This window comes from Parasteatoda tepidariorum, chromosome 9 (genome assembly GCF_982258835.1).
Source record: "Parasteatoda tepidariorum strain Cologne lab strain chromosome 9, Ptep-v5.0, whole genome shotgun sequence".
Taxonomy (NCBI): Eukaryota; Metazoa; Arthropoda; class Arachnida; order Araneae; family Theridiidae; genus Parasteatoda; species Parasteatoda tepidariorum.
In genome coordinates, this window is record NC_141763.1 from 77,761,412 (window position 1) to 77,774,813 (window position 13,402).

The window sequence follows — 13,402 nt, forward strand, 5'->3', positions numbered from 1 at the left end:
AATTTTGGTTGATAAATGAAAAACTAATTACAACTCAAGATAAAGAATTTATGATTATGAATTATTTTTATAGGTAGGGCTGCTTTAAACTTTTCTGAAAATTAAACAACAGCAAGAGTAGTAAATTAAATGTTATAGAAAAAATTGAACCTTAATAATAATTGTTAAAAATGATATAAAAATAAAAATGGGCTGAACATTTAATAAAGGTCTAGGTGGGACGAAATTGAAAAGTATGGTTTTCTAAAAAGTACAATTGGAGTTTGTACATTGCATGAACAAAGTGGCCCACAACCTAGTAATAGTCAGTGTAGCTTAAAATGATGATTTTAAACTCTTCAAGAGCTATAATTTAGAAAGACATATTAACATATATTATTTTAGACACAGTACTCTTTTAGAGAAAGCAAAATAGAAAAATCTTTCTGAAGAGCTCAGGTTTTATAACCCTTTTTTAAGTACAAATATAAAGTGTTATAATAAAGTATGTCTGATGCAAAAAAAAGTGGGAAAAGAACTAAAAAAAGAAACAAGAATAGAAAAAATCAATAGAGCACTTCAGTATAATAGATCTAATTTTTACTTAAAGAAGGTAAAGCTTCTGAAGAGAAGTTATATTTCGGAAAATTGCTAAAAATAGTTTCATATGGTACAACAGAGATGAAAGTGAAGAACTAGTATGAAAACAATGCATACTGGTTATAGCATCATAAATTTAATTTCCTTAAATAATAATAAATGATAATTTTTATTTTCATCTTTAGTTCTATATTTTAGCATTTATTTTAATATTAAATAACAGATTAAACTCAATTTTTAAAGAAAACTTATATTTCTAAGCATACACTTAAAATTCAGAGGCACTTCAGGTATCTTGTAAGTTATTTTTACTTTAAAATATTGCAGCATAATGGAGTTTAAAAGAACATGCTCTTAATTAGAAGTTATATAATTAATAACTTTAAATTATTTTTATATCATTAAATTATATAAAGTTACGCTAAAAAAAGTTGTATAAAGGGGCAAAAAAAATATTTATACAATATTTGGTAAAATAAAACATGCAGAAAATGTGATGCAGTGCAAAATTTTTCAGGCCTAATAATTAATAACCAAATTAATTTAATCAGATTTAAATCCAGTCTTTAGATTTAAAAGTTAAATTTATAATAACATTACTGTAAAATGGAAAAAAAGTTAATAAAAAAATATTCATGAGAATAAATTAAAATCATGATTTATTTACACATTTTTTACAGTATAACAACCTTAAGAGCTAAGAAGGAGAGAGGCCAAATTTTTCAATGGTGTTGATTACTAATATGAGGAAATCCATAAATGAGCTCACAGCAGATCTTAGTTTTTTGGGATCATTAGCAGATATATTCCTAAAAATGGGAAATATGAGTTAGAGAGAAAATATTAAGTGTAAAAAGAAAGTGCAGATTCCACTCACTGAATGAGGAAACATTATTGTGATGAAGAATCATCTTACAAAGTGTTTTTCTTGATCACCATCAGGGGTCTGTTTAGAAGAAATTTGGGTTCATTAAAGGACCATTCACAAAATATTTTAACTTAAAAACGGACCCTTCACAAAATGATTTTTCTTTTAATCGGACCCTTCAAAAATTTGATAATCTTCATTATTGTTTTGCTAATTGAATAAACCCTTCCCATGGCAGAAAACAAGAAAGATGGATGCGAACGAATTAAGTTTTGTCTTCGGCAGACGCTTCTTCCATTATTCGTCTGAAATGAATATTCTGCTTTCAGCAGTATAGGCTAAATACCAAATATTTGTCGTATCTCTAATTTAGAAGCATCAATTGCCCTTTATTTTTGAAAATTTAAATTTTTTAATTATAATTTTACAGTGCTCAGTATAATCTTGTATCTATTTACAATTTAAAAACCCCCTGAAAAAGTTTTTTGCAATAACCGGACCCTATTTGCACAAATTCATAAAAGCAAGACCCTGGTTGAAAGAATGTGAGTAATTTCACAAAAACCGGACCTTTCACAAAATGTCTGGACAGACCCCTGACCATAAGCTTCTTTAAAACTTTCCACGCTCTTTGGATTCCACTGATAAAAGGCCCAAGTTCCCAGGAAAAGAAAAAGATAAAGACTCGGAACTTAGCAAAAAGATAAAGGCTCGGAACTTATTTCATTCTTAAAATTTGTCTTACAGAAATTAGACATTCCTGTCTAGTTTCTGCAAGACAAATTTTAAACTAGACATTCTATTATAAATTAGAACATTAGAAACTAGACATTCTATTATACATTAATAATACAAATACTTATATTTAATATATCATCTATCTATATATAGAAGTACTTTTACATCATTACAAATTGATTGTTGTTGCATCTTGATCATTGTTGCTATTTTGCAACAATAATCAAGAAATGAACTATGAAATGAATCAAGAATTCTACTTAACCTCTATTTTAATTATATTACATGATCTCTTCTTACAGTGGGCAGACTATAAGTTAAGAGTGCTGTCATGAAATATTTCATCTTGTTAATAAATTTTGAAAAGAAAGGTATGTAGCGTATCTACCACTACAAAAATTGCAACTACAATTCACTAGTATATAAGACATGTTAACTCGACTCTATGCCGGGGTACCTTTTCATAGATGACGGTTGACATGGTCTAATACTCCTCTCCCCACATTGGTGACCTTCCGACATGATGTGAACACGCCTACCTAGGCAGCAACGCCCACTTTGATATGAACACGCCTACTTTGATGGATACCCACATTGAACAGTTGACTTGCTACTTGTGACTGGGACATTATCCACCTCCTCGCACTGTTGCTCTCAGTCTCGTCTCGTCTCGATCACGCACAACGTCGGCTTGCATTCTTGTGATTACTCGACTGCTAACGGCAATAGAGGAGCGACTACGACCGTGAAGTTAATACACCTCTCACATTCAGCACTCAAAAGAAATACGGTGATCATAGTACAGCTCTCCCGGCTTCTCACAAAACAGCAATGAATCAACTAGTGGTATTCGTTCATCGAATTCTATCACAGGTATAATTCTAGTGGGGGAGTACTGTAGCGTATCTACCACTACAAAAATTGCAACTACAATTCACTAGTATATAAGACATGTTAACTCGACTCTATGCCGGGGTACCTTTTCATAGATGACGGTTGACATGGTCTAATACTTCTCTCCCCACAGGTATATAGTTACACAACACATCAGAAACAAAAGTTAATCAGCTAAGCGATAGATTTATAAAATTTTCAATAAGTATGTTATGAAGAATGAATTTATTTTATTTTGATTTTACCAAAATTTGGCGGTCTTACTAAATATTAATGTTTTAACCATAAAGGGAAGAAGAAAAAAAGTTTATTTAGAGAAAGTACATTTTTAAGATCAGTGTACAAAATAAAAAATGGAACACCTTAATAACTTTTTATTTAATGAACAGACTATTGCAATGACCTTAACTATGCTAATTGGTTTGTGGAGACAACATTTTCACTTTAAAATCAGATAGAAAAACATACTTTCTTTTTTACATTTTTTTACAGATTTAGATTCTTGACCTTCAATGTAGCTTAGCTGTAATCTGGAAAATATGCTCTAATAACAAGTCTGAACCCCTCAGTGTTACTATTACTTTTGTATATTTATTGAAATTTCTGTAATTATTTGAAAAATATCTAAACACAATAATGAAATTTGTTTATAATTCTACGCAAAATATTTTTATTTTATGAATGTCATTTAATATTAAAAAAAAATTCATACTTATGTCTTATTTATTTTAGAAATTGTTTATTTATTTTTATTTTTATATCGTTTTAAAGGTCAAAATGCAAAATTGACTTCATAGTTTCTGGGCAATGAAATATCAAAAAAGTCATGTTTCTAAATTTGACTTTCTTAATTAACATTAAGGGATACAAGCTTCCAACTATTCTGCATTAACTATTGGAACTTTATGTTGAAGATCATGAATCCAGATTTATCAACAAAAAGTATGTTTATTCAAAGGAAGTACATTTCTGCACCTGATTCAACTAAAAATATCATCTAAAATTAATTGAGACAATAGCTCTAAAAAATATTAAAATTTTTAGTATAGTACTCAATAATCACTTGTTTATGTCAATTATATTATATTGGCTCTTACACCTTGTCATATCTAATATCATACACAATGCTACATTTGTTTTTTATAACATTTTTCTCTGTAAAAATTTTTTTTTATCATTTTAATTACAAAGCTTCAAAAATTTTACTTTCTTATTTTACAAATAAAAATATCAATAAAACATATATACTTACACAATTAATAACTTATCTTGCACTTCTAATTCTTTGATAACATTGCCTCGTAATGGTTCCTTGTCAATTCTCAAACTGTTGTAAGCTATTAGTGCATCTTTATTTGTTGCAAATGGGATTTCCATATGACTATTAGCAGTTAAGGAATAATGCAATCAAGTCTAAGAGCAAAATTTTATATTAAACCTATATCATTTTACAAAAAGAAAAATGAATAAATTTGAACTTATTAATTAAAATAAATAGTAACAAATTGATTTTGAACTTGTCAAATATAAAAAACAACAATCACACAGAACTGATTCTATCTCTACAGTTTTTTTATGCATAGCTCAATGAATTCAATATAAATTGAAAATGATTACTTTGATTAAGATTGGCATTTTATTTAAAAGAAACATCTCACAATTAGAAGATAATAATAAAAACAATCTCAATTAATGTGTTAAGGAGCAATTACAGTCTATGATAAAAATGTTAAAATGAATTTAAAGAAACATCTCACAATTAGAAGATAATAATAAAAACAATCTCAATTAATGTGTTAAGGAGCAATTACAGTCAATGATAAAAATGTTAAAATGAAATGGGGCATTTGACTAACACAGAAAATTATTTATTTTATAATTTCTTTATAATTAGAATTTTTTTTTTACAAAAGAAATTTTTTTTTATGTATAGGTACTTTGTCAAAAAATATAAATAAATCATGATATTTAAAATTAAAAATAAAGTAAAGTAAATATAAGTAATAAAGTAAATAATAAAATTACATAAAGTAAGATTTAAAATTAAAGTAAATATAAGTAATAAAGTAAATAGTAAAATTAAATAAAGTAAAATTTATAAGCATATTTAGGCAATGTTCTTTTTTTTTATATATCTATTTTTAAACGACTATTATAAGTCAAAATAAAAAGCAATGAACTTAGTGCTTAAAAGTATACCCAAGCAATACTTAAAAGTACGATCAATTAAGGAAAGGTAAGAATAAACGATTTCCTTCATAAACATAAATATGAAGATTTCTTTAAATTTTGCTATTAAACTTAGGTATAATATTTAGAAAAAAAGACAATAGGTATCACCTACATTATTTTTTTAAGGCAATACAAATGACGTAAATATACGTGCATAACTATATTATTACAATGACTTTCTAAACCTCCCTAAATTGAAGATTTTATAAACATCAGCGCCAAAAACTGCAATTCTAAACAAAGGCAAATTGGTGAAACAAAACGATTTTACACTGAGATTTATTTATAAAAACAGAAACGACATAGTTTGAATGCTTCAAATCACACACAGAATGTTGAAGCAACAAACACTACACTGCTCTCAACAGGGAATTTTAAAAGCGGCAACAAAGAAAACTTTTAAATGTAACATAAATACTTCATAAAATAAGCAGGACATATGAAACAAAACTCTTTTTAACTGCGAATCAATTTTAAAAACATCAACGATGAAAACTTTAATTTTTTTTCAGATCAAACACAGATTAGTGAATCAGAGTTTCTATTCAGCTTTTTATAAACAAAACAACAACCGAAGACAAGTTTACTTAAAAAGCCTAAATTAGAATAAATTCATGAAAATGAAAAAGGATACGAAATAACATTATTTGACTTCGATTTCTTGTCATTTGAATTTGTTGTCATATCGGCAGTTTGTTTTCTTTTTGCCATGTTGAAAGTGATTGTATGATTTTTGATTGATTGACTGATGCTCTTTTCCGGCTTTCTATTTCTGCTTTCTTTATTCTCCGCTTCCAAAACGTTAAAATTAATTTTGAAATTATGTACTTTCACTTCCATTTATTGTTTGTAAATAAAGAAATAAATGACATCTGCCGCTACTACTAGTTTGATGGATCAGTTAATATGTCTTTAAAATATGAGCTTATAATATTCTCTTATTAGTTTTATAAACTTGGAACTACCTATAAAAACGAATCATGATATTGCATCTATTTTACCTATATCCTTTTTACAATAATTTTTAAATTGTAATTTATGTCCAGATTAAAGCAATGATTCCTAAAACTGCCCTTATCTTTTGCACTATTATTTGTTATTTAGTGGGACTAGGAATTTATATGTCTGGTTTCATGCCTGAAGCAATTTATAAATCAAACTATAGCAATTCTACGGCAGACGATTCCTGTTTGGAATTATTACAAAACCAAGAATCTTGTAAAAAACTAAACTTATATCCTTATAAAAGACAGTATGAAAAAGTTGTTCTAATTGTTATTGATGCTCTTCGAGCAGATTTTGTGCCATCAATATTGAAATCTGATTTCAATACTAGTTTACCTTTTGTAGAAAGTATGCTCCAGAAAAATAATGCTATCGCTTTCATTAATAAAGTTTTTTCTCCTACTGTCACTCTTCCTAGATTAAAAACTCTTATGACTGGTAAAACTTCGAACTTTATAGATATCATCAACAATTTTAACGCCAAGGAGTTAAAAGAAGATACTTTTCTACACCAAGCCAAGAGTAGAGGACTGAAAGCAATTTTTTATGGAGATGAGACTTGGCTGAAAATTTATCCCAATTTTTTTATAAGAAGTGAAGGTACTCATTCATTTTTCGTACAGGATTTTGTAGAAGTTGACAATAATGTAACAAGGCATTTAAAAATAGAACTTTCTAGAAACGACTGGGACATAATGATTTTACATTACTTAGGAGTTGATCATATTGGGCATGCTTTTGGTCCTTATTCTTCTTATTTAAAACCTAAGTTAAAGGAAATGGATTCCATCGTTGAACTTATTTATCAAAGTTTAAAACAAATGTCCTCTCAAAATTCATTGATTGTTATTTGTGGAGATCACGGTATGACATTTGACGGAAATCATGGAGGTGTCACAAAAGGTGAAACACTTACACCTTTAATTTTCTTAAATACATTAAATTTTAAATTTGCCAATAAAAACAAAATGGTTTCACAAGTAGACATTGCTGTTACTTTGAGCATTCTTTTAGGTTTGCCTATTCCCAAAAGTAACAGTGGTACTTTAATAGTGGATGTGCTACAATTCAGTAACTTACAAAAGGCACAATTTTTAAATGCTATGTTTAGTAATGTAATGCAGTTATATAAATTAAATGAAAAGTCTCTAACCAACAAAAATATTATGCTAAATATATCAAATGTTTTAGATCTTCATTTGAAATTTTTAGACACACATTTTCAAGGATCCTACAATCAAAGTTCATATTCTTCACCACAATATGAGTTTTTATTTGAGAAATATACTTCTTTATTAAAACTACTTAGCAGTTTGCAACGTCATGATTCAACATATGATAATAACTCATTAATGTTTGGAATTATTATCATGTGGCTATCTGTTTTTATGATTATTATGTGTTTAACTGTTCAATATAAAAATATTGCTCGTGTCTTTTATTTTAGTTTAAAACCATCCATTAATAAAACCTATTTTTCTTTAGTGCTTGCTTGTTTGGTTTTATATCTTTACGAATCTGATAAACATTTTACATTTTATTTTATTATATTTCCATTATCCATACTGATTATGAGTCTAACCACTTTTATGCTATATTATTTGAAAAAGTTGTTGTTAACTGTTATGTTATTAACAGCAATGGAAAAATCATGCTTAGTTTCATTCATTTTGCATGCTTTGAGCTTATTTTCATCTAGCTATATAGAAAAAGAACACATTTTATGGTATTTTGTTATTGCTACTATATTTATATTGTTTATAATCAAGGACAGTATCTTAGCTATTAAGTTGTGTCAAGTTGATAACTCCAATACTAATTTGCTTAATATTAATCAAAGAAACTGTTCTAACTTTAGCGCACTTTCTATTCTAATTATATCTCATTTCATGTTTCGAGATTATGCTTTTAGTTGCAACGAAGAAATCATTCCGATGAATTTCTTTCATTTAAAAGAATTGTTTATTGAAAATCCTATAGCTTTGTTCATTGGTCAATTATTAACTTTGATTTTATTTTGGTACAAACAAAAGAATAAAACTGTATTCTGTTTATTTTGCTTCGGTTCGATATTAGTTTATGTTTATAAAGCTCAATTACAAGCTTTGACTTTAGTTATAAATATGTTTAACATAAATCTAACAACTATTCCTCAGTTAATATACTTTCTTGTAGTGATAATTATTGTATATTCGTTTTATGTAAGTTATTTTAATGATTCAGATTTATTTTTTGAAAGTATTAAAAACAATACAGTTGATATTATATGTGCCTGGATTTTATTAACTCATCTGATTGGGCAGAATTATCTAATTCCATACACAACAGTGATAATAGTTCAAGATATATATCTTAGTCAAATTACTAGTAAAAATAAAATCTTGGTAAATATATGTATTTATCTACAAATGGCTATGTACTCATTTTTTTGTCAAGGCAATTCTAACAATCTATCAACAATTGACGTTTCCAGTGGTTATGTTGGTCTCTCATCATATCAACCAATTTTAGTTGGAAGCTTAATTACTTGTAACACATACAGATCTGTAATTTTGTGGCTACTTTTATTATATTTAAGAGGGCTGAATTTTTTTTGTGATCCTAAATTAAAGTATAACCCAAAAATTTTTACAAATATTATTAATTCATTTCTATATATCATAGCTTATCGTTTTTCAATATTAGCTTTATATTGCATTATAATGTATTCAATGAAACACCATTTATTTGTTTTGTCTGTGTTTGCACCTAAACTTTTTTATGAAATAGCACATACATTTATATTTATAATATGCTTATCTTGTTTGATTTTATATTATTATGTTGCACAAATCATTACAAAACAATCTAAGTCAAAATAAAATTTACTATAAGCTTCTTTGAGTTTTCTTTCTCTTTCTAATTACAAATATTTATTATTATGACTTAAGCCTAGATTTGATAACCTTTGCATTTAGAATTTTTTTTCTTCTTCTTTCAAAGATTTTTTTTACATATTAAGATTTTTTCAAATATATTTTTCTAATATCTTTTTCCTTTGTCACCCTAACGATTAATATCTTCTGCAATTTTGTTTCCCTCACGAATTGCTTTTTTTCCTCTTTAACATTCATAAAATTCGTTATTCATTTATTACATCGTGATTTTCATTAATATACGTGTTTTAATTAATATACATGTTTTAATAAACTATTTAGATAGTATTTTTCGGCGAAAGCGCCGCACCTCGATAAAAATGAAATTTTTTAAAAAAAAGTTATAGTAAGCGCCGCAATGGTGCTAAGCCGCGCATATCAGCATCCTTTTAGAAGAGACCTTTAAATTACCATTTAGAGTATCTGTATAATAAAAAATTAAATTTTTTTATGCATTTCATAAAGTAAAGTTTTAATTTCTAAATTATAATAAAAAATTTCTTTTTCAGCAAAATAAAGAAACAAAAAAAGTTTTCTCTTTCAGCAAAGAAAAGAAAACAACAAAACTATATAAAATAAAGTTGTTCTTACCAGTTGGCACCGCGCCAAAAAACAGAAGAACAGCAAAAAAATATTTATATGTTCAGTAGCTGAATTAAGGTTGAACTGATTACAGAAATCCGTAAAACAATGTAATAAGAAAAAATAAAATAAAAATTTATTAAAAGAAAGATTTTAAAATTTATTACCGTTAAGAATTTGAGGAAAAACTGATACATAATAACGAAACAGCTAATAATAACGAAATAACAAGAATAAGAAATAACTAAGCAGGCCCCAAAAAAATTCTGAAGGAATGAGCGAAGGGGAAATAAGTTTCACTTTCACAATCTTTGAGGGTGGAGTTTTATTGGGTAGAATGCCTTCTCCTTCAATGGAAATAACCCAATGTGACTCAACTTAGAAAGAGAGAAGAAAATGTTTAAAAGAGAGGTGTACCCCACCTCCTCCACGTGTCATTTCTATTGGAGCTGTTTAGGAGGAATCAATCAGTTATATTTTAAAGGGGTTGGGGAAAAGAAAAGGATATGGGACCCCTAATCCAGCATTCCAAAATTCTGATCTAATCTCTTTCGTTTTTTCTTTAAGAAATTTATATTGATGAGACAAAAAAAAATCAGCTATATTCTTTTTATTTTGAATTTTATTCTGTTGAAGTAACTTACTTTATTTTATCTTTTAAAAATAAAAAAGAAGCTTGAAGAAAAAAATAAATAAATAAATCTGTATCAAAGGAAACATCTGTTTCTAAAGCAGTTTAAAATAAAGTGAGAAGAAAAAACACCCGCATTTCCAATGAACAAAATAAAGAAATGGAAGTTGGAAAAAACTGATCAATCAATCTTGACAGCTGTGCTTTACTGATTTGCCCCCGAATTTCCCTCCTCTGTTTGACCATAAATTGGCCACACCCAGTTGACATTGAAACTACCACATGGACAATAAAATGAATTTATCCCTTTTTGCGATTTTTTATTCGATTCATTAAATTTTTTTATTTTGCCGCTTTTTATTTTTTCTTGTTAATTGTTGCTTGCTTGCTTTTTTTTTATCGTAATTAGTTTTTAGCTTGTTTTTTGTTGTTATTCATTGTTAGTTTCTTAGCATTTAGTTAAAAAAAAAAAATTTGTAGTTCCCTGTTAGCTTTTTTTTTTTCTTGCGAGGTAAGCGTCTTTTGTTAAAACAAAATGTTATCTAAAAGAAAAAACGAGAACTATGATCTCGCTCCAAAGAAGAAACGATTATTTCTTCCTCATAGGATCCTGATTATTTCTTCTTGATTATATTATATAGATTATTATTTTGATTAGTAAAATTTCTCTTATGATGGGTCAGTTTTAAATTCACCCCATCATAATCTATGATCGAAACTTGACTAAATTTATTGGTTTTTCTGAAATTAACAGTGTAATTGAATTATAGTAATATTTGGGGACCATATTGGAATTTCCGAAAGAGATCCGAAGTTCGGCATTTCGTCAGTCCCGTGCGTGTCGGATTTAGGGTCCTATTCTTCCTTTTCTGTTCGCTTAAATTACAATTGCTAAGGCGCTAAATAGATTTCTAGCTTGCGATTTTTCCTTAAGCTGGGGGTGGATACAAGATGAATACCTTTTAAATCTTCTCCTTATGCGATGTTTTTTTAAAATTATTATTTCGTTTATTTATTTTCTTACAGGCTGCTGCCGAAAGTTTGCTAAGAATTGGCGATGTTCTGCAGCAGATCGCGATACGGGCGAATATTTCGTCGACTTCGTTATTAATTTTTTTTAATAGTCTTTCTCTCAGAAAAATATTTCTTAAATAACTTTCCTTGACAAATTTTTTTGCTACAAAAAAATATTTCGTCGGAAGCGCCGCTGCATCGGAAGCGCCGCATGTAGGAAAAAAACAACTTTTTTTTCAATAGCGCCGCGGCTCTTCCGCCGAAAAATACGGTAATTCTAATTTAGTTATACTGGAATTTTTTTTTATTTTAAAGGCATCTTATTGCTAAAGTTAGAAAAAATTTTAGGTTGTCAAAATCAGATTATAGTTAGATTATTTTTTTATAATAGTTGATGCTGTGGGATTTTATTAGCTTCAGACGGAAAAAGAATTTTACTCTCTCTATTCTAAGCTGTTTAGAATTATATTAATACATTTTCTTCATTTATTAAGTACATAACTAGTAAAAATTTTGGAAGATTTTTATTGCTTCAATTTATTCATTGAAATATGCTCTATTGAATTTAAGGTTATGAAGTTCTTTTTAAAAACCTTTTCAAAGTTTCTTTAAAAAAAACTCATGAACAGTTCATCATCATTTTACATATAGACTTTATTCTTTTTAATAGGATATAAAAAAATTTTTTTTGGTTTGGCTTTTCCCTGATCTAAAAGTTTTGCCAACTAAGACATGGGGTCAGTTCTCTGACTTGGGAGTTTTGGGTACACGCTTCAAGATGTACTGATGGTACCATTCTAAAACAGACAAAAAAGTTTAATCTTAAGAGAGGACTAGAAATATTCCATCTTTCTCTTTACGTTATAAATGAACGATTTCATGTTGAAAATGTTTTGAAAACAAGCTTTTCATTTTAATACAAAATATTTTCCACCACTGCACAAACAATATTTTAAATCGTAACTTTACTATTAAAATAAAAATTCATTTGAAATATATATATAAAAATCGAAAATTTGATTGGTGCATTTTAAGCAGAAAGATCGTACCAAATTCAGAAAGAATGTTCCTTAAGTTTTTAAGAATCAGGAATTGTATTTTATTATTCTATAAGATTTGAACTTTTTTATTGTACTTTTATTTTTCTGATAGAAGTATTTAAAATATCGATAAAAGAATTATTATTAAATAAAGAATAATCACGTGAAAACTATGCACTTGGATTGTTCGAAAAGTTGACCGTCAAATGATTGTTTACTTTCAAAAAGTTGCTGGAACTCCAAAAGCTCTGTATTGCAGACCAGATCCATGTACTGCTAAGACAATCTTGAATCATATTATTTCCTTGCTACTAACCAATCCTACTTAAATTTTTAGCAAAAGAGATTTACAAAAATGATTTCAGTTTCATGTACAACATAAACATCTCCCCTAAGAATTACAATATGCTTGCTAATCTTACGATACTAATCTAATATTACAATATTTTTCCCTTCTATTTATGCATATATTTTCACAAAGGTAATTAAAAATAATTGGACATCCGTAATTTTGAAGCTTTCCCTTTCACTGATACAAAAAACATCTTACTATATGGAGAGGTTTAAAAACTGCACAAATATTTCTGATGATTTACATCTTCTCTCTTGTCAGCAAAAATAAGCAAATCATAAATCATTTTTATAGATGCTTCTATAATATTTGAAGTACTACTATTTAAAGTTCTATAATATTTGATACTACTGAGAAAAAATAACTTCCCAATCTTTCAATTATTAGTTTACATTAGCTTACTTAAATAATTACTTTAAAATAAACAAAATGCAATAGGATTTTTTTTGTAATGTTTTTAACACTTTTAAAAAACTTATATTAACCTTCATAACTTATTGCTAAAAATGTATGTGTAATCCAGTCTGCAGATTGGATAAGAATAACAATCCA

The 13,402-nt window shown here is 27.6% G+C and overlaps 2 protein-coding genes across 2 annotated transcripts; one reads left to right on the forward strand and one right to left on the reverse strand.

The window, feature by feature from the left end:
• Nucleotides 1-1,221: 1,221 nt before the first annotated feature.
• On the reverse strand, nucleotides 1,222-6,101 carry Tcs6 (Threonyl-carbamoyl synthesis 6). The gene is made up of 3 exons (XM_043047622.3): nucleotides 5,946-6,101; nucleotides 4,332-4,460; nucleotides 1,222-1,388 (listed from the first exon to the last, which is right to left on the reverse strand). Exons 1-3 carry the CDS (start codon nucleotides 6,020-6,022, stop codon nucleotides 1,277-1,279), a joined length of 318 nt encoding a protein of 105 aa, XP_042903556.1. The 5' UTR covers nucleotides 6,023-6,101; the 3' UTR covers nucleotides 1,222-1,276.
• Nucleotides 6,102-6,166: 65 nt separating this feature from the next.
• Nucleotides 6,167-9,189, forward strand: PIG-G (phosphatidylinositol glycan anchor biosynthesis class G). Its single transcript, XM_043047621.3, has one exon. It carries the CDS (start codon nucleotides 6,367-6,369, stop codon nucleotides 9,175-9,177), a length of 2,811 nt encoding a protein of 936 aa, XP_042903555.3. The 5' UTR covers nucleotides 6,167-6,366; the 3' UTR covers nucleotides 9,178-9,189.
• Nucleotides 9,190-13,402: the final 4,213 nt, after the last annotated feature.